At 42.9% G+C, this 23,888-nt stretch overlaps 1 protein-coding gene across 2 annotated transcripts in view; it reads right to left on the bottom strand.

Annotated features, from left to right (window-relative positions):
- ETV5 (ETS variant transcription factor 5) overlaps nt 1–23,888 on the bottom strand; it is a 58,938-nt gene that overhangs the window by 7,064 nt on the left and 27,986 nt on the right. For both annotated transcript variants that reach the window (XM_036066659.2, XM_036066660.2), the window contains exons 6-11: nt 23,267–23,396; nt 22,057–22,344; nt 10,623–10,882; nt 8,507–8,566; nt 3,800–3,868; nt 3,471–3,640 (exon numbers count right to left, since the gene is read on the bottom strand). In XM_036066659.2, coding sequence (XP_035922552.1) covers nt 3,471–3,640; nt 3,800–3,868; nt 8,507–8,566; nt 10,623–10,882; nt 22,057–22,344; nt 23,267–23,396 — 977 coding nt within the window. The remainder of the gene's footprint in view (nt 1–3,470; nt 3,641–3,799; nt 3,869–8,506; nt 8,567–10,622; nt 10,883–22,056; nt 22,345–23,266; nt 23,397–23,888) is intronic.

The following is a 23,888-nucleotide window of genomic DNA, read 5'->3' as shown; positions in this document are numbered from 1 at the left end:
TCAGAGGTCTTTAAATGTATGGAAACCAGGGGTCATGTTTTGAATATTTGAGGTCACTTTTGGAAACTTAAAAAAAACACACACAAAATAACTATATTCCTTTCAGCTTTAAAAAAACAGATGTTACACATGGAATGGGTAGTAGGGAGACTGCAAATGGGAAAAGCGGATCATGAAAAAGCATTTCACTTAAAATACTTCCTTAAAGCATCTGGGCAGAATGAAAGCAACATCTTCTGAAATCAGGATTCTAAAATGACCTTTAAAAATACCAGAAATGATCTGATAAGCAAGGAAGAATGCGTCTGTCCTAATTACATTAGAATAATTCAATAGGCATGATTCCTCTCTGCCTTGCAACAGACCGTGTGAAAGCGAAGTTTCCATTCGTTTGCCCTGGGCCCCGTATGGCACGCATGATGTCCCTGGCTCTCCTTTCTCCATACTGCACCCATTCCAGTGTCTCTTCGAAATAGCCAAAAAGGCACAATTCACCAAAAATCCATCCCTTGGTTAGAGAAGATAAACATTTTAAACCAACAGAAACAGCGGTGCAAGGGAGACCTGCTCAACCAATACATGTCCTTCCACCCTGTTCCAAAGAAATGACACTACGAAGCTGTCCTTGAACTGCTGTGAGCCCGCAAGTGATGCAGGGCACCCGAAAGGAAGCCTGGCCTCATCGCCTTACTGGATTCAGTGGTGGAAATCAATTCTGGAATATTCTTCGACTTCAGCCTTGACCTCTCTTTGCCGTCACTTGCATAGGCAATGGCTTACTGGAGCGAGGTTCTGTACATGCACCGACTTCCAAGCAGTTCTGGTAGCCATAGTTACTGACTCATCCTCTTGGGCCGGGGCCCTGTGATTCAGTAGCCTTCCCCAGAGCTGCTCCTCCTGCAGTAATGCATGATGCGGCACAACCGTAAGCTGCTGGAAATGAGGGCTGCCCTACTTCTGGGGGGAGGGGAGCAGGCAAGAGCTTGTTAGCAGCTCTTTCTTTCATTTTCCCATTCATTACTTCGATCACACGCATCTTGAGGACAGAGGCCGAGAAAGAGTTAAAAAAAAAAAACACCTCACATTTTTTTTCCCTCCCTTTTCAAGAGAGAGCAAGCCACAGCACGGGGAGCAGCTCTTTCTCGCAGCCCATCCTTTTAAACCTCCCCATGGCATCAGTTATCTGCCACATGTTCAACAAACAACCCTACCCCCCAAAATATTCATTAATGCAGATTCACAGTTAAAATGGCTCCAGATTAAAGCCGAGTCAGTCATAATTGAGAGGGTGCTAAGCTGGATGACTATCAAAAGACATTTGATTAGGGGGCCTGCCAAAACGCAGTTCTAAAACCACAATTTCCATGCACAGTGTAATGGATATTATGGATAATTACCCAGAGTGCACTACTCAGCCACACAGCTGCCTACAATTACGTCCCAAACAGCTTCCTCCTCCGCTTCACCCTTCAAGCTCCCCCCATGACAACGTCTTCCAGCTTTCTCGAGGAGTTGGTATCATCCTGACTTTAACAAAGAGTGGGGACGGCAAAGTTATACAACCAGTAGGGAAAGAGCTCAACCAACGCTGCACGCTGCATGTCCTGCGGCCAAAGTGCGCACACGGAACAGAAGCGGTTCTGGAACGTCAGAGAACCGAACACTCAGAGCTCGTGGAGCGCTGGGGGATTTCAAGGTGGGGTGGAAAGAAGTACTTCCTGCAGGAACGAAGCGGTCCCGTCAGCCGAGGGAGGTGCAAGGCCACCACAGGCGTCTCGTGTGACTTGGCTACTTGGCATTTATGAGCATTTTGGATTAATATTAGTTTCTCTATGAAGTACGAAAGCAGGCGCCCTTTACCACCTGTTCATCATTGTCTTTCCTGCTGGTAGGAGAGCAGAAGATTCAATAACAGCTTTACAGAGGGTCATAACCAGGTTTACCTGCAACAGCGCAGGCTCTGCTTAGGCCCGAGGCAGTGGCAATAAAGTAATAAAAGCTCCTGTTTGTGAAATGAGATAAATCAATAAGGACTGCCCCCATGACAGATGTGCTTGCAGCAAGCCTCAGTGGGTCCAGGCAACACGCTTTCTTCAAGCCGCCTACCAGCCAGGCCAAGAAGGTGGGGGGGATGGCTCTCGAGCATGGCGCCATTTCCACCTGACTTGCCCCAGGAGAAAACTTCGAGAAACACAGGCGTACCAAACTCTGGCTTTGAAGGGAGACTCAGTCTTAACGGAAACGGCTGATGATAGGAGAAGTTGACACACTTTCATTTTTATGAAGGATACAAGACAGGGAACACCACAGATCCTTCTTTTATAACTGCCTTTAGTGAAGCCTTCCTTACCCTCCTACCAGCCAGGATTCTTTAGACTTTCCAATCCACATAGTCTCCTTTTCTCATTTTAACTTTCAGACCATTTTCTTCTTCCAAATCAAGTGCCAAGTGGCTACTTCCTGCTGTTAACCCCCCGGGCCAACTGATACCCTTGGTGGGCTGAAGTGAGCCCCGGAGTTAACTGAACATCTAAAACTGCCCTTCTTGCTCAAATGCCTTCCAAGGGGACTGTTCCCATTTCATTTACACCCAACCCAAAGATACCTTTTGCTCTGCTGGTTTAGCATATAATACCTAGGTATACGCTACCAAAAGAAGCCTACATCAGATTTTCAGGGCATTTTTTTTTTCCCATTTATAATCTCTCTAGAGTCTAAATCAAACAGAAATTTAAAATCAACCCCTTTGGAATATGCCTAACTGAGAACATGATTTAATTTACTTTGCTATGTGATATTCAGGAAAGGGGTTCTGTAGATTCTCCCCATTGAAGAAATGGTACTGGTGCTGTCTGTAGGCCTTTCTGTCTATAGTTCTGGTGGTGTTTCTTTTTCTATTAAAATAATGAAGGTTTGGGCTACCTCTCAACTATTGTGATGCCACATAATACACAAGAAAAATCTAGGCTCATAAGATTGACCCATTTCTGATCATTTTCTCGCTCTAGGGCAGAGCCATTTGAAATATATGGTGGGGTGGTTGCGTCTGATATTACCAAAATGTCATACAATATGTTCATGTAGCCTCAAATATAGCCTGTGACATACGAGGACCCACACCAAAACAAGTTGGTATCACTGAAACAACACTTGAAAAAGACTTTCCAAGATGGAAAACAGATGCTATGTGGATGCATGTCTTCATGGCCTCACTCTTCTGATTTTGCAGACGTGTTACTAATACTTTTTGTGTTTTCTACAGTGGAGAACTCTGCCTGTTCCCAAATTGTAAATTGTCCTATTACTAGGAAGAGAACTGCCAAGCCCATTGGCCAGGCCAGAATTTGAATGAGAAGGAAGAGCAAACTTAACACAGTAAAAAGCCTCAGTGGAGAACTAAACAAGAGCAGACATCATCATCATCATCATCACCCAATCAAATATCCTCCAAGCCCAGCACCAGTGCTTACCTCCTCAGGCTCTATCAGCTTAAACTCCATGCCACGGCCCGTCCAGGCAATGAAGTGGGCATTGGCTGGGTCATCAAGCAGGGTAACCAGGAACTGCCACAGCTGAAGAGAACCTCGCCTCTGGTAAGGAGGCCCCTCCCGATACATGGTGGGTTCTTGTTTGACTTTGCCTATTTGGGACGAGGATATACATGCAATACTTTAGTCTTAGGTTTCTTGGACAATCTGGGCATGACGGAGTTGTTAATGCCAACCTGGCGTTCGCAAGACTGAGGCGTTCCGATACCTGTGCCATTCTGGCTCAGCAACAAACTGGAGGGGCTACTCACCTTCCAGTCTCTCAGGAACAACACAAGTGTCGTCAAAGTACAACCGGGGATCTTTTTCATATGAAAAACCTGAAGGAAAATTCAAAAAGAAAGACCATGTTGCTTAACAAATTCTATCTGTATTCTACTAAAACTCCGGCTTTAAGGACTAAAATGGAATTCTACTATTTCAGGTCCTAAGCCCTACTAATTGCCATATGTATGCCAGACTGAATTTGGGGGGCTTCAAAAGGACTTAGGTGTTCGTGTTCTGATGTCTCAGTCAGAGAAGCGTCGATTCCTGCTATTCAAGCTAAGAGTGCAGGGAAGTGCTGAGTCACCAGTAAGTTCCTTCACATCTTGTTAGGAGGTCTGTATAGGTCAGTGTTGCTGTGACTAAGCTTTTATATCTGAGAAGACACCTCATCTATTTCAGTTAGCCTAGCCGGGAGGATTTGGTTGATCTGTACTTAGTCTTGCCATTTTCCTTTTAGCAAATATTAATTTCAACCTTTCTCAGGACTTGTCGAGGCTGCCCGTGTACCTCATTCAATTATGAAAGAGCGTGGAGGGCAGACGATGCTGCCAAAATGAGGAAAGACTTGGGCCTGTGGAGGGTTGTGAGCAGCGGTAAGTTTAAAAGCAAGCTGCAAGTATTATCACCAGACATAATGGAAGAAATCTGAAGAGACTTTCTAGCAATAAAAATGTATTCATTATAGAGACAACAAAACAGAGGTCAAAAAAGGGGAACTGATGGGCTCAACACATGTAAGTGGAAATGAAAGGAAAAGAGGGCAAAAAGTGAAAGGGGTCAAGGAGAAGGAAGGATGAAGGGGGCGCCTGGGTGGCTCAGTCGTTAAGCGTCTGCCTTCGGCTCAGGTCATGATCCCAGTGTCCTGGGATCGAGTCCCGCATCGGGCTCCCTGCTCCGCGGGAAGCCTGCTTCTCCCTCTCCCACTCCCCCTGCTTGTGTTCCCTCTCTCGCTGTCTCTCTCTGACAAATAAATAAATAAAATCTTAAAAAAAAAAAAAGGAGAAGGAAGGACGGCCGGCACTCTCAATCCACACACCCTTAATGTGCACTCCGCGCTGACCACCCAGTCATGTCACCAGGGACCCTGACAAGATCAGCGGTTCAAATCAAAGTCAGTTAATAGGCTTGATGGGGACCCTATCCCTCCCTGTGGTCGAGCCTGCTCCTCTTCCAGCACACTCCTCGGCAGAGAGCCCCGGCAGCTCCCGTGTGCTCAGCCCAGTGCCCTGCTCCATCCACCTGGCTGGGGACTACAGGGGTGTGTGCGTGTGCCTGGGGTGCGGCGGGGACAGGCCGCGAGGCTGCGCTGCAGTGAAGGACTAGCCTGAGATTCTGAGAGGGATTTGCTAGCACTTGAAAAGTCCACGGGTAAAGACGCCAAGAAATAAACGGCTGTTCTTTCTTCACAATTGGCCAAGATCAAGTTCTTCTTGGCAGGACCAGTGCCATGTTTAAAAGGCCTGGGACTGGGAAAGCACTGCCCAACTTGGAAGAAACTGAGATTATCTTGAGGTTTGTATTATGCATTTTTGTTTTCTCAGCCCCAAGCACTATTTCTCTGTTTGCTTCACGATATCAAAGGAAGTATATTTTATTGACATTTATTTATTATTTAATCCAATAAATATTTATGCCAGGCACTAGAAGAGGGTGGATAACAAGAAGAATAGAGACTCGGTTCTTGCTCTCATGGAGCTTGTACCCCAACGGGAGGAGATATAATAATAAAGCAGGGAAAGAAAACTGAGCCTCAGGGTACTGTGGAGCATTATAGAGTGTGGGCCATGGAGCCAGAATGATGGACCTGGATGGGCTGTGTGACCTCTGTGCTCCAGCTTCCTCATTTGCAGACAGCGGAAGATGCTCATTGTATGAGAATTAGTTGTGTGAGAATATTATGAGTTATTAACATATATTCTGTTACACTGATCTGTTTATCTTTATACCTCCATGTCAAGAGTAGTTCCTGGCACATAAGTATAAAATAAATGAATGTTAAAAAAATTAAGATAGTAATTGTACACTGTGATAAGTACTATTAAGAAATGAATTGTAGGGGTGCCTGGGTGGCTCAGTCGGTTAAGCGTCCAACTCTTGATTTTGGCTCAGGTCAGGGTTGTGAGACTGGACCTGAAGATTCTCTCTCTCCCTCTCCCCCTCCCCCAAAAAAGAAATTAATCGGATAATGTGAGAGCTTTATCTTATATAGTCTCCGTTATGGATTCTAAATTCCTTGAGGATAAGGACCATGTCCTGAATATCTTAGTATCCTCATATCACCTCGTACATAATAAGTGCTCAACAAATATTTGAATAAATATGAAAGATTCTCCATTAAAAAAAGATTTAAGAATACAATGCTAGCTTTTAAGTCAGGGTTTCAGTGACTCCTATGATAAATTTATTTTCCAGTCTGGTACTAGGAAACTGACTCTTATGACAAATTGTTGTACTTTATATTATCAACAAGAATTACATAATCCCTTTTTTCTTCCTTCCTTCCTTCCTTCCTTCCTTTTCTTCCCTCCTTCCTCTTTTTTTTTTTTTTGCCTTGGCTTCCAGGAAGCTATAAATTTCCTGACTTTCCATTTGGATTTTGACACTCCAGTGATGTTTTAATTGCCTCATTATGAAGTCATTATAAGTAAACTCCTTCAAAGTTTACACATCTGTCAAACTTGCCATGTTATTTTTAGTGCTCTTCTTCCTGTTCTTCCTCTAGGTAAGGATAATACATTCACAGTATACAGGAAAAAAAATGTAAATCTCAATGAAATTCTAGGTTTGGTTTTCAAACCAATCAGATGAGGGCCTGCCCATGAGTGTCGTTTCAGTGTATCTGCGGTTTCTCGTCACTGCCCCACGAGGTCCTCTAAAACATCTGCAAGATGCTGTTGGCTTAAGTGAAATTAAGTCAGTTGAAGTTGCCCCAGCAGTACAGCAGTTGTGGCCACAGCCATCCCACCACTCAAGGTGGCAGGAAGGAAGGACCTGTTTGAGGAGCCCAGTGGAGAGGAAAGATTTACCCGCCGCGCAGAGATTCCAGGTGAACGAGCACTAAGGCAGGATGGCTATCTTAGTAATCGCAGATGCCAATCAGAAACACTTGTCTCACTAACTGGCATCCGTGGTGAAGCCTATAGAAGAAGGAAGGAGAAGCCACATCATGGTAATTTAGAGTCATTAAGAATGCAGGTCTCTCTGAAACTAGCTTCTCCGATGCATGGGGGGTGGTCAGGGAGAGGAATGGGAAAGAGTAGGGGGGAAACACACAAACTCGCCAGATATTCTGTGTGTTGTAAGCAGTCCAATGCTTTACTAAAAATATTTCCTGTAAGAGCATGCTCCTTTCTAAATGTTGTAATTATGCACAATGTTTTCCTCCCTCTCTTCCCCCACTCCCTCCCAGTTTGCCTGCTGCAGACATCAGTTGCTGCCGCAGAAACATTCGGGAACCTGGAAGAGAGCCCCACACAGCTGTGCCGATCGATCACAGTCAGAGGTCCGGTAGACAGCTCTTCCTTCCCAGGGCTGGACACACATTCAGAATATTCTCAGGCACCCAGTGCAACCCCATTGGGTGTCCCCTCTTACCAGGTCAGCGGGAAGCAGCTACCCATAGAAATCACGCTTGTGAACCAATCACTTAAAAAACGAGCAGATGCTTCCTAGTACTGTTTTATGAGCTTTTCAATCCTCCTTGGATACACACTGGAATCACCTGGGGACCTTGAAAAAGGACTAATGCCTAAGCCCCACCCCAGAATTTCTGATTTACTTGTTCTGGGTGAAGCCCGGACACCAAAAGTTTTAAAAGCTCCCAGCTGATTCTAACGTGCAACCAAAGCTGCGACTCTCCATGCTAGAGCAGTTCTCAAAACTGAGCGTGCATCAGGACCCCCTGGAAGGCGTGTCACAACCCAGAGTGCTGGGCCCCTGGAGCCTCTGAGTCAGCAGTGTGGGGTGGGTCCCGAGAACCTACATTTCCAACAGATCCCAGGTGAAGCTGATGCCATGGGTTTGGGGAATCACACTGCCCTGGGTATTTAAGGACAGATGTATAGGACAAAAAGCAACTCAGTCGTTAGGCGTCTGCCTTCGGCTCGGGTCATGATCCCAGGGTCCTGGGATCGAGCCCCGCATCGGGCTCCCTGCTCAGCAGGAAGCCTGCTACTCCCTCTCCCACTCCCCCTGCTTGTGTTCCCTCTCTTGCTGTGTTTCTCTCTGTCAAATAAATAAATAAATAAATAAATCTTTAGGACAAAAAACAAGATGTACTTCTGGGAAAAATGTTGTAAGAAAAAAATCCCTTCCCCGTTTCAGTGTTCAGAGAAGAAGTCCTAAACGTACCATCTCAAGTATTCACACAGTTCCCAAGTTCTAGTTCAGGCTGATAATGTTATAAACAGCTACATACACCTCCCTGGATGGAAATGGGGGAACCAGATTGGTTTATTTTTTCTTCATATTATCCTGTGACCTCTGAAAAGTGAGAGCCATTACTATTGAAAATGATGGTGGCCCTCACTGCATTCAGGAGTGTGCCTCAAAATAACTGAAGGTTACCATCAATTAGCTCTCATTTTCATGACTTAAGAAAGGTTTAACCTATCTATGATCCCAAATCTTAGCCTGGAAGCTGAGAAATTTTAAGTTTGCTTGAATATTATCTTTTTTTAAAAGTTACTTACCTTCATGGCTGCTGGAGAAATACCCCCCTCTGATATAGGACGACTGGCAGTTAGGCACTTCTGAAAGAGAAACAGACACATACTCTGTCAGTAGCTTCTGTACGTGAGTCAGCACATCTCTTGAACTGCAGCCCCGTAGTGAAGCCCCTAGACCTTCTCCTGCTCCCAGGTCATGTCTTTCTGGTCTTGACCTGGGAGAGAGGTGCCACCCTAACTGGCAACATGGGCAACACCATCACCCACCATTTGAAAGTAGGACTCTTGGCTCCTGATCAAGAGAACGAGAAGGAAAAAATGATGCTTCATTCTTATAACTTGTTCATTTTAGAAATTAGTTAACACCAAATCTGGGGAGAGAGTTAATGGTATAAAAAGAAACTGGCTTTCAAAAGGCCGAGCTTGGCCTTCTGTCTCTACTGACTCAGGGGCTTTGGGGGTTAGAGTGGGATGAGGGGTGCTTTAGATCTTTCCCAATTTGCTCCCCTTTACAGCTGGTGGTCACATCCAATTCTGTGCCAATGGATGAGGGTGCTTTTTAGGCCAAAGAGGTTAGGGGATTTGAGGTTAGGAGCGAGGGCAAGGCCATTTGCAAGGACGTTTCCCCATGTTGGAAGTGTTGGAATGAAACCCGAACTCAAGTGAGCTCTTTTTCAAGCATCAGGTTATCCAGGTGTCCACTGAGAGGAAAGCTGGTAGGTTGAGTTGTGCCCATGCGGGACACATGAATTACAGATATGGTAACATCTGCTGAGTGTCTTGCTTTAAGTGGGGTGGGGTGGGGTGGGGTGGGGTAGGGTGGGGTGGGGTGGGGTGGGGTGGGGTGAAAAAACTCTTCAGGACGGATTAAAATGTCAATCCCCAAGGAAAAATATTGCTGGTCATGCCTGTTCCTGAGAAAAATACATCAAAGCTTTTAGGAGGAATGCCAGTGAGAATTTTACAAGCTATCAATACCTATACGCTTGGTAATTTTTTTTATCATAAAGCAACAGATGTCTCCCTTCTGTCTACCTCCCAGCCTTTCCCATAATCCATTTCTGCCTGAATTGAGCAATCTATGTATTATCTCCCAGAAGGCCAAGAGCAAACTATATAGCCTATTTGCAAAAGTCATTCAAATACATACTGCCCCACCCTTCCCCAGGGTCTTCAAGAAAAACTGCCATGGAAAAGGCTGAAAACCTACCCACCACCCTCAAATTCCTTTAGCACCAACTGCAAGAAAAGAGTGAGAAAGTTTAAGTAATTTCTGAAAGAAGAGGAAAAGAAGAGGAGGAAACAGTTTCTAAATGTGCCAAATGCAGAATTCCAACTCTTCTTACCCCTAATGATCTCATTTAATATGCCTGGCCTATAAGATACGTAGTTCGTGAATGAGTGTGTGTGGTGGTGGCAGAGGAGGGGGGAACCCCCAAGCACAGCTTAAACTTCTTGATATGCTTATGTTTCTAGACAAGAGGTAACCCACAACCAGACAAGGGTGCCCTAACATGTTACCTCTCCCCGTGTACATCAGCAGCCTCTGAAGGACACCAGCAGCCTCCTTGCCCAGAAAAGGAATGCAATAGGGCAGTGAATCCCATGAGGCAATCAACAAGACAGCCTTTTCCATGGTGTACCCAGCACCCCATATAGTCATGACGTACCAGATGATTTCTCAGAATACCATTCATTTCAAGAATAGAAAGAATCCCATTCTACGTGTAGACTCTCTTCCTTATGCTCATATTGGGAGTTTGTGAGTCTACCCTATTCAAAAGGAAAGCCGTAAAGCTAGGGGCAAGGACTAAAATGCAGAAATGATATTTCCTAGGTCCAGTGACCCTTAGATAATAGGTCTTAAAAAGGGCATCGCCACGATTGGATCTTTAGGCTTGGACTCAGAGGTGTGCTCCCCACCACTTTTGAATAACTACTGCACTTCCTCCCACTGGATGGCTTTTCTGTTTTGTTTTGTATTTAGTTATGAATAAACAAGTCGGCTTTAGTAGCTCCTAAGTTCTTTGAGGGTGATTTTTTATAAAACTATTCCCTAAAGCCCTGCACACAGAAGACAATAACAACCAGACAGATCAATGAGAGAATGAAGGAAGAAATGGCATGACTTTGTGCTAACCTGAATCAACGCAGTAATCCCGGGGCTCCTGCTTGATTCCCATTGGTGACTGGAACCCATGTGCCGGGGGGCCTGGCATGCCTGGGACCCCATGTTCATAGAGTGGATCATGGTATTCTTGTTTGAATCCCTGAGGGGGCGGGGGAGCTGCAGGGACAATCGGTTCTGACATTTGCCGGTGGTAATTGGGGCGATTATCTCCAGGAACTCCCGACTGAGGAGGGAAGGGGTGGCAGGGTTCAGACAGTTGTCTCTGAAATCTGCAAGAAGAAAGTAGTTATAGTTTTTAGCTAAGAACATGATATATGCCTACTCTGATTTAGCACTGGGAATTAGAAGTTCAGATAAATGAAATTATTTGCAAAGCACTTATTAATGCCTATTTCTGAACATTTTACCCTCTTTCCAAAATTATAGGGCATATTTCAGACCTCTTGAGTCAGGGAGTGGCAAAAAAGCAATCAAAGCAATGACACGGTAGCCTCTTGTCTCCCATGCATGTTTATTTCATACAGTCCCTCTGTACAGTTGGGCCAGGTTATGTGTCTAAATATATAAGACCACTTATTTGCAAATAGGACTAACATATACATATATTTATTAGTTCATTCCTTCTTTTACCTGTAGATAGAATCAAATTTTAAAGACCAAAGAGTACAAATTGACCAGTTAGAAAATGTAATTTAAAAAATCCCATTCGTAATAGCAATGAAAAACAGAAAATCTCTAGGAATAATCAGGAAATGTGTAGGCCATATAAGAATAAAACCTTAAAACTGTTTTCTTTTTTTTTTTAAAAGATTTTATTTATTTATTTGAGAGAGAGAACGAGAGAGACAGCATGAGAGGGGGGATGGTCAGAGGGAGAAGCAGACTCCCCGCCGAGCAGGGAGCCTGATGAGGGACTCGATCCCGGGACTCCAGGATCATGACCTGAGCCGAAGGCAGTCGCTTAACCAACTGAGCCACCCAGGCACCCCAAAACTCTTTTCTGAGGAAAAGAAAGAAAATTTAGTTAAAGAGAAAACATTTAGAGGACTTTGAAGCTATTGGTTCACTGACAATTATTCTTTAAAAGCAATGCCTTCCCAATCAACTTGATAAAATGATTCTATACTTTATTTAAAATAGCAAACAATTTTTGAAAAGAAATAACGATCTTTTAGATATATTCACAAATTTTCTAAAACTGCAATAATTAAAACAGCAATATAAGGAATGAAAGATAGGCATATCTAAGGAATTGAATGGGAAGTCAAAAACTGTCAGGTATATTCTAAAATTTACTACTTGTTAAAGTTAGCATTTCAAATTAGTGGGGGGAAGGTCCCTGTTTTATACCACATGTCAAAATAAATTTCATATGGATTCAAGATTTCAATGTGAAACCTTAATGACAGAGAAAATATATGTGGAAACATATAATCTGAGAGTGAGGGAAAACCTTTTTACACATCATACCAACAGTGGAAATTATCAAGATAAATATGGATATTCCTCATTGTATAAATTTCTACAGTTCAAAAAACACCAGAAACAAAATCAAAAGAAAACAAACCGAGGAGAATGTCTCTAACAGTCAGAAAACATCAGAAACAAAAACCAAAAACAAAACAAGCTGGAGAAAAATCTCTAACAGGTACAGCAATATTGCTGACATAAGCAGCTTTTAAAAATCAGTAGAGAATGAATATCCCAGCAGAAAAAAATGGGTAACAGACATAAATAGGAAAATCACTAAAGAAGAAATACTAATGATCGTAAACAAACAAGAAGTTCAACGTCATTAGTGATCAAAAAAGTACTAAGAGAGAAAAGGTTTGTCCTGGTTACTTGGAGGATGAATCGGTAGTTAATAGATCTGTGCCTGGCACATAAAAAGCACTGAAATCATAAATATGATGAGATCTAGTTACAAGGATGGTCACCAGTGCAAGCCTCCAACAAGGGAACTGGCTAAGCACATTGTGATATAGCTCTTTAGTTGAGAGCAACAATCAAATATGATGTAATACACAAATATGTAAGAACCTGGAAAGATATTTTTGACATACTGTGGAAGTTACAAAGAACATCAAATTTTTGCAAAAATAAAAATTATTTATGAAAAAAAGTACGGTGTCATACAAATCTTGGGAGAGAGCTGCATAACTAAATGTGAACACTGTTTATCTTTGGTTGGTTATGATATTAGGGGATTTTCTTTTTTTGCTCATCTGCAGTTTAATAAATATACACTACCATATAATAAGACAGAGCAATAAAAGCCTTTTGTTATTAATTGGGTAGCATTAATATCCTTCAGCTGTCAGAAAAATCCAAAAGTATGTCAACTGCACCTTCTCTGTTGGAAGGGTGGTATAGTAAAAGGGAAAGTGATAGAGGGCAAATTTTCTTGGCTTCAGTTTCCTCATCTGTAACATGGGGGTGTATTATGCATCAAAATGCTACTGGAATGATAAAATAAAATCATGTCTACAAAGCATGGTTTGCACCACAGCTGGAGGATAGGTGTAGAAGTTAGAGATGGTAACCCTCAAGGTGAGGTCTCGATCCATGAAATATGTATAAGACACTCATCTCTGTGTATAAAGAAAAGCATCTGTGAATATATGCCCTCAGGTAGAAAGCAGGAGCCGAGGTTCAGGTTCAAAAATCAAAAATTTACAACAATGAATTCCAGTGGGTTATTTAAAATCAACAATAGAATCCTGTAATATTAAGGTCTTACTCTAACTTTCACTTGAATCCTATGAATAGCTTTCATAAAATAACTTGAATTTGATTTGAATCAATCTGTGGCAACAGGTGGCCAACAGATTTCTAGAATATCAAGATTCAAAATCTTTAACTGAAGAGATTTGGATGCAGAAGAAACACTGTTTAGATCAGGGTTTAGCAAGGCACTCACTCTGTGGGGATCTTTACTACCTTACCAAAAGCAGTACCGCAAGATCATGTCATAACATGAAGATCATCAAACAGTTTTACATATGCTTATCCTTTTATCCCAGACACCAAAGGCATCAGAATCTGCCTGGCCAATGTATTAAACAAGTTGTACAAACTATTTAAGGTTCACGGGGTTGAGAGCCTTTCCCAGCGGCGCTGAATGCATTACAGCGGAACTTCTTCAGGAATGCGGATTTTCAAGGTTGCTGTTATTTAAGGAAACCCTTCCAGGGTCTTTGAAGAAGTGTAAATTTGAAACCCGGGTTTAGGCTTGACATTTAGAATACAGGCAGCAGCGGCCCACTGCAAACCTGATTTTTGAAGCGAATTCTGAAGAAGTGGGCAGAAAAGAAAGATGAAGATATTCTCAAGGCCTTATTTTTATAAAGTACCAAACCTCCCAGCCAAGTACTAACGAGGCCCGACCCTGCTTAGCTTCCGAGATCAGACCTTACACTAGCAGGAAGGAACAGTAACAGAGGCACCCATCTTCCACATTCTCTCCCCTCTGCCACCATCTTGGCTCCTTCAAAGGTGACCTCCACAAATCACTTCCTTTGATGGCTCTGGGAGGGTGCAGAACCGCTCAGTTCTGTAACCAGAGCCCCTGCAGCTGACAGGCCCAAGCCCTTCACTTCCTCCTGGTGCCTAGCTTCTCACCTTCCAGAATGAAACTCTAGAGTCGGCTTCAGGAAGAGGTACTTCCATATGGGTACCAGCCAGCAGCCCCTGCCCCTCCCCCAAGCCCCACTTTAAGGGTGCTTGGAGCTTAGGGGCCGGGGATCTGCAGAACAGATTCTATAACTGGGATGGTTCAGTCCTGGTTTGTTTTGAGGGAGTGGCATGGCAAAGGGGATCTTAAGGGTAGGTCACAAAACCAACATGTTTGGAGAAAGATTCGCTCAGAGCTTGCTGCTGATAATGGCTTTTATTTGCAGAGATTAGTAAAGTAATTCCGCTCTTGTCCTCAAAATACATTCTGTGAACTTTACTCACTGACCTTCATTTGAACCCCCTTCCCCTTTCCGCAATCCTTTTGAAGTATCTAAGAATGTGTTGTATATATAATACAGCTAGGACAAAGATGCCTCTTGTTTACTGAGGCAGGCAATCATTTTCAGTGGAGGAGCGGCTTGGTTCCTCACAAACCCCTTCTGCTCACCCCCCTCCCTTCTCCCTCCCACACCCGCCATCCCAACAGAACTCCTCAGGCCGTAGTGAACTCACAGTTGGTAGTTGGTGAGCAAAAGGAGATTTCTGACTATCAAGTGAGCTTAAATTCAATAGGTTACAGATTAAAGCTTTTTCGGTGCCAGTTTATTTAAAGAACCAGTTATTTATTTATTTGTCAGATTTATATAGCGCCTTTCCTCCCAAGAGCTCACCCACGCTACCAACATTTGGTTTACGTTATGAAAACCGTTAGATGCTTTTTCTGCATTTCCTTTTCGGTTTCTGCTGCCAACACACAGAGTAAACACAATGCTTAGAGGAAGAATGGAGAAAAGTGTGGATTGGAAGAAGGCTACGCAGTGGCTACGGGTGCCAGGTAAAGTAGCCGCGGTTCAGAGGCCGCCGGGAGATGATACATAAAGTCGGCCAAGAAACCAACACCATGTACTTAATGTTTCCATTAAGGCTAAGAGAAGATAGAACAGGGAAGCAGCATAGCCGGGTAAGAGGCTGTGGCTGTGAAGGCAGAAGATCCTGGGCTGAAATCCAATCTTTACCACTTACTGGCTGTGTGACCTTGGGTGAGTTATGTAACTGTTCTGAGCCTCATTTTCCTTATCAATAAAGTAAGGACAACCAGGATACCTGTCCAAAGGTTTGTTGTAAAGGTTACAAAAGCTAATGCATGAAACAGGGCCTGGCTCGTTGTTCTCAGTATACGTTACCTTCAAACACCACCATCAACTGCCCATCTCCTCCCCCACCCCCCAACAAGCGAAATTCAGAAGCTGGACAACCATAAGGGGAGATTAAGGAATTGGGAGAAAACTCTCACACACATATAACAGAGTCCACTAGTTGCCTACCCAATATCCACTCTCCTTTCTCAGAATGAAAATGCTGATTTTTATTCACATTTATTTCACACTAATGTTTACTTTCCTGCCATATTCCAAGAGCCAGACACTGTTACCAAACAGAACTCGAACACTCCCTAAAAGCCCACCACAGAACTCTGAGAAAGCTCGCAGGGCTCTGTGAGGTCTGTCAGCACTGCCTCGACTCAAATTTGGCCCATCTAAACTGTGATAAAACACTGATAGATGAGGAACAAAATATGTCCTTTAAAGGCCTAGATGTTTGTCTGATTTCCTAACATCAAACACAGAAGAAGGACGGGGATGGAAATACAGGATGTCCTCAGAATATCAGCTGGTGAGAGTATTATTAGCTTTATATGTACAACACTAATACGTCTGATGATGAAAAGATTAGGAATAAAGGGAGCTTTACATGGTAAAAACTTACCCTTAACCAGTGAAGCAACAGAAGTTTCTACGCTGTGCTATCTGCATCATTTTAGGAAGATTCCTTTATGGAATACGAGAGTGATCTTTAAAAAGTGTCACAGAAGCTAGCATTTACTGAGCACCTTCTCTGTGCCAGTACGACGTCATTTAATCCACCCGATGATTCTAGGTGGTAAGTAACTACCATTCTCCCATTTCCAGATGAAGAAACCAAAGCTCAGACAAAGTTAAGTGTCTGCCTGAGGTCATACAGATAGGAAGTAGCAGAGGTGGGATTCAATCCCAGGCCCAACTCCAGAGCCTACACTGTTTCTATAACTACTTTTAAATACTCTCTTGATGATATTTAAATAAAAATCATATAGTCCAGACAACTAGAAAACTCCCATATGTTTGGAAATTAAGAAATATATTTTTAAAGAACTACAGGATTGAGAGAAAAAAAGAAAACACTTAGAACTGAGCTTTTAAATTAAATCAGAATTTTAATTTAAATCAGAACTTGAGGGATGCAGCTAAAAAGCAGGACTTGGGTAGGGAAATCAAATAACTGATTGTCCAAATCAGGACATCTGGGGGAGTAAAAAGGAAAGCTATGAGCAATAACTTCCATTAGGCATAAACTATAAGTGACCTGGGACAAACTCCAATATCTGGTCATTCCAGCCTTAGGAGAAGTTTTATTTGGTTATATGTTATACTATAAAGAAAAAAAGCTAAAAAATTAATGAGTGAATCATCCAACCAAAGCAGCTAGGAAAAGAAAAACAATGAAAGAAAGTAGAAAGAATAAAAGATTTTAGTAAGAGCAGAGAGAAATCAACGAAAAAACATCTAATAGAGAGGATGAACAAAACCGAAGTTGATTTGTTGAAAAGACAGATGATATTGTCTGCCAAGGACTAACTAGAGATTTTATGGCAATTAATTGTAAAACTCAGACAAAATGGAAAAATTCCCAGAAAAAGTAATTTATTAAATTCACTCAACTAAACAGAAATTCAGAGCAACACCAGAAAAGTGAAGATTCTTAACTGGTAATTAAAAATCTGCCCACAAGGAAAATATCAGGCCCAAATGATTTTACTTATAAATTCTTCCAAAAATTCAAGGAATAAAGAATTCCAATTTCACATGCGCTATTCTGGTATACATAAAAAGGAGGACACCCTCTACTCATTTGAGGAGAATAACTTCAATGCTAAAACCCAACAAGGATAATATAAGAAAAAAAAATTATACCTTATTCTCAATCATAAATACGGATGCAGACGTTCTCAATATATGTTAGAATAAAAAGTCCAGCAAAAAAGGTAACATATAACAAAAAAGTTAGGTTTAGCACATGAATACAAGGTTGGTTTCATATAAACCAATGTAGCTCACTACATTAAGAAATGGAAGGAGCAAATTCATTTGATGATGTCAACAGACAGAAAACATGTCTGATAAAATTCAATATCCATTCATATTAAAAACTCTGAGTAAACTAGGAATAGAAGGAAATTTCCTTTAGCTTGATATAAGGTAACAAGCTAAAAACAATCCCTCTTAAGATTCAAAACTAAAAACACCCCTCACTCTAACCATTAGAAATACATCATTCAGTCTGTCAAAGAAGGTTCTATTAAGCATCTCCAAAACTCAGTTTCGGATCCCAAGTGAATTTGTGCTGCCATACATAACATGCTATTAACAGCAGCGCGTGGAGAGGGGATGCGTCAGACACATTCACTTCATTCCAGGCCAGGCTACAGATATGACTCACAGTCAGGTTCTTCCCTCTCTAAAAACTACAAAATCTGAAGGACAAAAATGAATGGCAATTTATTGGGGATGGACTTTAAGGGAGGAAGTAGAAACAACAGAAAGCCTCGAGGATATTAAATCTCTTAAATCTGTACAGCATCTTCAGGGAATGAATACTTATCTATCAAATCACAATTCCACCAAATGTAAGCTCATTCCTTTAAGCTTTGAAGATGTGATCATAACGACTGAGGGAGAGAATTTTCTCAAACAGGTTAGGTTATTCACATAACTGACCCTTTCTTGATGACTCTGGGGCGTTCTATTCTATCAATTCAGCAGGACAGCCTATGACAATACTGATCCCTTGGGGAACATCAAGAAGCAGAGGATTTTTCCACCAGCAGTACTGTCTTAAATGCTGTCATTTCTTGAGATCTGCCTCTTGATGCTGAGTGAGAGAGCAGCAGATCCCAAAATTTTTAGATGATAAATTTCCTAGCGGAGCCTCTTCAGTTGAATTGTGGGGACTCCTTCAACTTGAGATGTAATGAGAAATGGTATAACAGAGGACAAAATCATACCTGGCCAGTACGATGGGTATAACATAGGAACATTTTCTAAATTCCTCCACTTAGCCCATGTAAACATCGTAAGCAGCACGATGAAAAAACTTTTGAGATCGGGATGGCTGAACGAAAAATACGCCTCCTCTTTAAGGAGCAGCTGGTCTTTAAGGATAAATGGAACATGTCTCAACATGCCAAATTACATGGTTTTTTTTTTTTTTCCTCCTTGAGGGGGAGGAAATCACGAATATAAATCATGGCTTCCAAACACAGTATTTATCTTCTAAAAATAACTTATGACTTGTGAAAAATTATATACTAAGATTATATAGAACATTACGAATGTACTTTTGAATAGATTATATTTTATTTGTTTAAAGTATAATTCTAGCAAACTGTTATCACTATCAATAAACATACACTGAGAACAAGTAAGATACTGGGCTGAGAAGGTTCTAAATCATGGTTTTTAAACCTCAAAAAGTTTATTCAACTGCAGAGGCATACTGTGAGCAAAACAAAAAAGATAACTGTCACAACATGAGTTTAGACGAGTGAAATAGGAATTTAGTAGGATTTTGTAATGTAAAACAAGGACAGAGTTCTGGTGGTTTAAGAGAATGTTAGCAACCCCCCCACCCCCCAAATCATAACCAAAACAAATGGTGCAGTTATAAATGCTTTGGTTTCTAAATGTAGGCCCCTGTAGTTGGCTATGTGACCATTAGGAAGTCCCTTAGCTGCTCTGAGGCCTGATATTCTTATCTGTGGAATAGGGTTTTTTACTCTGCTTTGGTTAGAGGATTGTTAAAAAGCTCAAATAAGACTATTTCCTGGGGTGCCTGGGTGGCTCAGTTGGTTAAGCATCTGACTTCGGCTCAGGTCATGATCTCAGGGTCCTGGGATCAGGGCCCCATGTCAGGCCCCGTACTCAGCAGAGAGTCTACTTCTCTCTCTCCCTTTGTCCCTCCTCCGCTCATGCTCTCTCTGTCTCTCTCTCAAATAAATAAACAAAATCTTAAAAAAAAAAAGACTATTTCCTTCATATCTTACAAAATACCATATATTTTTTGGTAGGGGGTTATTTTTGAAGTAATATTCTTAGATTGCATTTAATAAAAAGTTAGCAAAGAACAAACTCTAATTACCAAAAAAAGTAATCTGCTCCATTTTAGGCAGGCATAATAATTAGGAGAGGTGGGATTATGAGGCTTGTTATCATACACAAGTGCAATTACTATTACTTTTACAAAATCAGACCAAGGCTTTTAGTTTGCCTCATTTTCTGTGTGCTCTCTAGTATCTACAAGCAAAATCATTTGTCACGTCTTTGATGTACTTTGCATCACCCAAATAGCACATGGATACCATCATTAATAATAGACAAGGGCAATAAGAACAAAATTCAGAGTCCTGGGTATTTGATACTTGAGGAAAAGGTGGGCTGGAGTAACGATGGAGTAGAAGAAACAGCTGGATCATGATTTCTCAAAGTATGACAATAAAATATCCAGGCCATGCCCCCAGACCCACCAACTCAAAATCTGGGGCAGAGTAAGGAACCTGCATTTTTAATAAGCCCCTGTGGGAACTCCTGTACACTTGCAACTTTGCGATTACAGTGCCCTAGGGTAGAAGACTGAGTGTCCCAGTGTTGCTTTTCTTTTATCGATTCAGGACTCTGCCCTTCACCCCAGTTCTCTCAAGGATCTCTGTATCAGCCCAGTGTGTGTGAGGTCTTTTTATTCTAGACCCACAGTCCTAATGGCAGAGTGCAGGGGAAGTAAGTCTAAGATACACAGGCAGATGTCAGGGAGGAATCGCCCCCTAAAAAGAAATACCTGGTTTCTGGTTCCTACCTGTCTCTTTGGACACCTGAGGGCAGATAGTCCTACATGTCAGGGATCAAACCTTCCCCTTTTGGGGGGAGGGGGCTGGGTAGCCTGGTGACAAACCTATTTCACCACTGAGACTAAGGCTTCCTGTCTGCCAGGGCTGCAAGAGGCCAAACATTCTCCTTACACAAGCCCTCTGGGTAAGAAACAGGGATTGAGGGGGAACTAGGAATAAAAGGGATTTAACATGAAGTAATTTCCCTTTACACGCGGTATAACAAATACAAGGTTTGTTAAGTATTTCAAGGACCAAATATATGTCCCCCTTCATCCCTCCTCCTCAATTAATAATCCTTGCAGGAAATCAGGAAGATACTATTAAAAAGCACAAAACCAAAAAACTATTGAAATAGAAATGGTATCCAGGCCCGAGTGCACAAACTGGCAGCCTTGCAGAGTGATTTTGCCCAGAGAGGTTTTGTTTAGTCTGCAAAGTGCTGCTGTTGTTTTTAATTTGAATTAGTTGCCAACTTAAAAAACAAAACAAAACCACACAGCCTGGAATTTTTACATGAAAATCCAATTTCCGAATTCTCCTGAAGAAGTGCAAGGCTGTTAACAAGGTAATAAACTGGCAAAGCTTGGTGGTAGCTGTCTCCTTCAGATGAACTCCCTCTTGAAACCAAGGCCCACCATTGAGCCAGCCCCCGAGTCAACGCTCACCCCTTGGGCCCTATGTGTCATTGGTGTTCATGGCTCTTGGCCTCCCTAGGGGAATAAAGACTACCAGCCAAATTATGTAGTTCTTCATGGTGACTTTCACAGCCAGGGGGACAGGGGATCAGAATCAGACAAGAATGTCTGCTTTCTTTTCTGTATTTCATCTAGAAATAAAGTGACCCCTGAGAAAATACCAGGAGGTATTTGGGTTGGACCAGGCCTGAGGAAAGTATACTCATACATCCTCCCTCTCCGGCCCCTCAGCCCCACCCCCAGCCAATGCAGAACAAGAAAGAGAGGAAGGAAATGCAACGGTCACCATCTTTCGACCCTTGGTAACATCACTGACAACTGCCCACCTATGTATGTCCCAGACAGACTCGAAATAAAAAGATGGGTCTCCAGAACAGCCTATATAAAGGAAGGCCACAGGCATCCAAACTTCTAGAATACCCAGATAATGGACTTACAAGGCTGGGACCTAAGAGGTTATTAAGTTTGGTGTTAGAGTAGGTTGCCTTTCCACTTTAGTTTGTTTGATGAGTGAAAGACTCTGGGCAAGTTATTCCTGATGCCTCAGTTTCCTTATTAGGAACATAGAACCTACCTGGAGCAAAACCAGAAGATTTCTCTCTCAAACGTAGGTAATTACAAATAAGGTTTTTAGCTAATTTCCTGTTAAAATGTGTTAAAATCAGATGAGTAATAATACGTTTTGTAATTTAGCGATTTTCCCTAATATGTAAATAAAATGCTAATTAAGTATTTGTGGGTAGCATAAAGCCAAGTTCAATGCTAGTAGGCAGATTCCAGTGAGAAGCCAGGAAACCAGCCCTCGATGAGCATGGACAGACTGTCTAACCTGGTCAAGTCTCTCTTCTACCTCCATAATGGGGGGATGGTACTAACCATCTCTCCTTTATCTACTTCATAAATTGTCTAGAGTACAACAACAGAGTGCTATATAAACAGGTCATATTCCTATTATTCGTCTTACCTCACAAGACGCCTCAACGCAATGGGAACTTTACAGGTACCTGGTAAATATGACTAACTGCTTCCTCTCTCCCCGTGGGGTAAAGGGGAGGGGATGGAGGCAGCGAAAGAAGCCCAGATCAGCACCCACCTCTGTTCTGATGGATACTGGTTTTCAGGCATCATCTTTGGCATCTGCAGGGGCTGATGTGGTGGCCGGGGGACCGCAAAGGTTTGCTGCTGTGGTCCAGGTTCAGGAAGTGAGTGAGGGGCGGGGGCGGGGCCCACACCTGGGACCGGGCCAGCTGCAGGGGCGTGTGCAGAGGTGGGCAGAGTTGCCTGGGGTGGGGGGAATAGGGAGTTCTGATGGGTGGGTGACAGGGGGGTGGTGGGAGGGGTTAATGGCTTGAACCCAGAGGGAGGCTTCCTATCATAGGCACTGTAAACAGAAAGAGAGAAGGAACCATTAAGCTGCGATGAAGCCATGAGCATGGTCGCCAGGTCCAGCAAGATGGCTAGGCTAGGTTGCAGACCCAATCGCCAGGAAATGACAGCATTAACATAGTTAAATTGCTGGCAGCCCCGAGGGAATATTTGTACCTCCGAAAAGTGACAAACACTCTGCGTCACAGGGACTTGTTTAACACTTCTAGTGATTCTTCTCCAAGATAATTTTAGCCTCTGTTTCCGGTTTCCTTTTCCCCCCTTCTAAAAGCATTCTCCATGTATGCGTGTGGAGGGATGGATGGGGTGGGGGGGCAGAGTTTATGCCCTGGGGGGGTTTCTGGCCCCCTCTCCCAAGTACTCCAGGGTCCCCAGGAAGTAGTCAGGATCTCTGTGGAAGATAAATTTCTGCTGTAACAGGACTTGAATTAACGACTCTTCTCCCCCTTTCCCAGGCAGTCTGTGTTTATCTTCTAGAGCAAAGAATGATTTAAAATTAAAGCTTCATTCCTGGGGCCTGGATATTCTTAAGTAAAGGGCACAGGCACGGGTACTTTTTCATATATTCTGATTTGAAGATTACTTCTTTGGTGCTTAAAGTTCACATTAACATATGATAGACATGAAGAAGTATATATTCCCTCCCTAGAAGCCACAGATCAAATATCCCAGTATTCAAGGTTCTTTCCCTCAGGAGGGCTCAGTACCCCACGCGCCCAGTTCCCCCGTGGAGCCGGCTTCACAGTTTTGCTTTTCATGTTTTGCACAAAGGCCCCCGGTCTGTACTGGCCTACACCTAGAGGACGACATTGCCGTGGGAGAGGACTCTGAGCGCTGCCTCTGAGTGTCTGCTGGAGTCCTGGCAGCAGCCGGCCCCACGGCTCCTCTCCAGCCAGCCTTTCTCTGGTGTCACTTACCAATAGCTGAAGAGGCACTTTTCTCCATAGTTAGCACCGAGAGCCTGCTCGTGGCTGCAGGATGACAGCTCGGAGGAGGGGCTGTGCAGCTCCCGTTTGATCTTGGTTGGAGGTGGGGCATGAAGCACCACTGCAATCAGAAGAGGGATTGGGGGGGGGGGGGGCGGAGAGAGAGAGGAGAGCCGATTAGCAGGGAGCGAAAGGCTTTCCTTCTGCAGCCCCTGTCACTAGTGGATGGCTCTTGGAAGTCATGCCGAGTCACATGCCCAAGAAAGCCAAACACTGAAACACAGAGCCTTCCATCTAAAACCAATGAAAAGTTCTTTCAAAGTCGGAAGTCATCATCTGACACTTTTAATTAGCTGTGGGTTTTTTTCCCCATTTCTTTCGTGTTGGGTCTACTACCTCAAAATTCCTGCAGGTGATGGTTCGTCAAGAAAAATGCAGGTGCGATAGAATACCAAGGGTTGCAGACATGAAGAATTTTGTTTCCAAAAGGGACAAAACAGTCAGAGATACATTGGTAGACATTACACATTAACTTGTCAAAGGCTTGAAACTGCTCTGGCAAATACATTTCTTATTCAGAGGCATATAAATTAAATACAGGACTTTTTAAAAG

This window comes from Halichoerus grypus, chromosome 1 (genome assembly GCF_964656455.1).
Source record: "Halichoerus grypus chromosome 1, mHalGry1.hap1.1, whole genome shotgun sequence".
Classification (NCBI taxonomy): domain Eukaryota; kingdom Metazoa; phylum Chordata; class Mammalia; order Carnivora; family Phocidae; genus Halichoerus; species Halichoerus grypus.
Note: the sequence above shows the minus strand (reverse complement) of the source record. Positions and strands in the feature narration are given on the sequence as shown.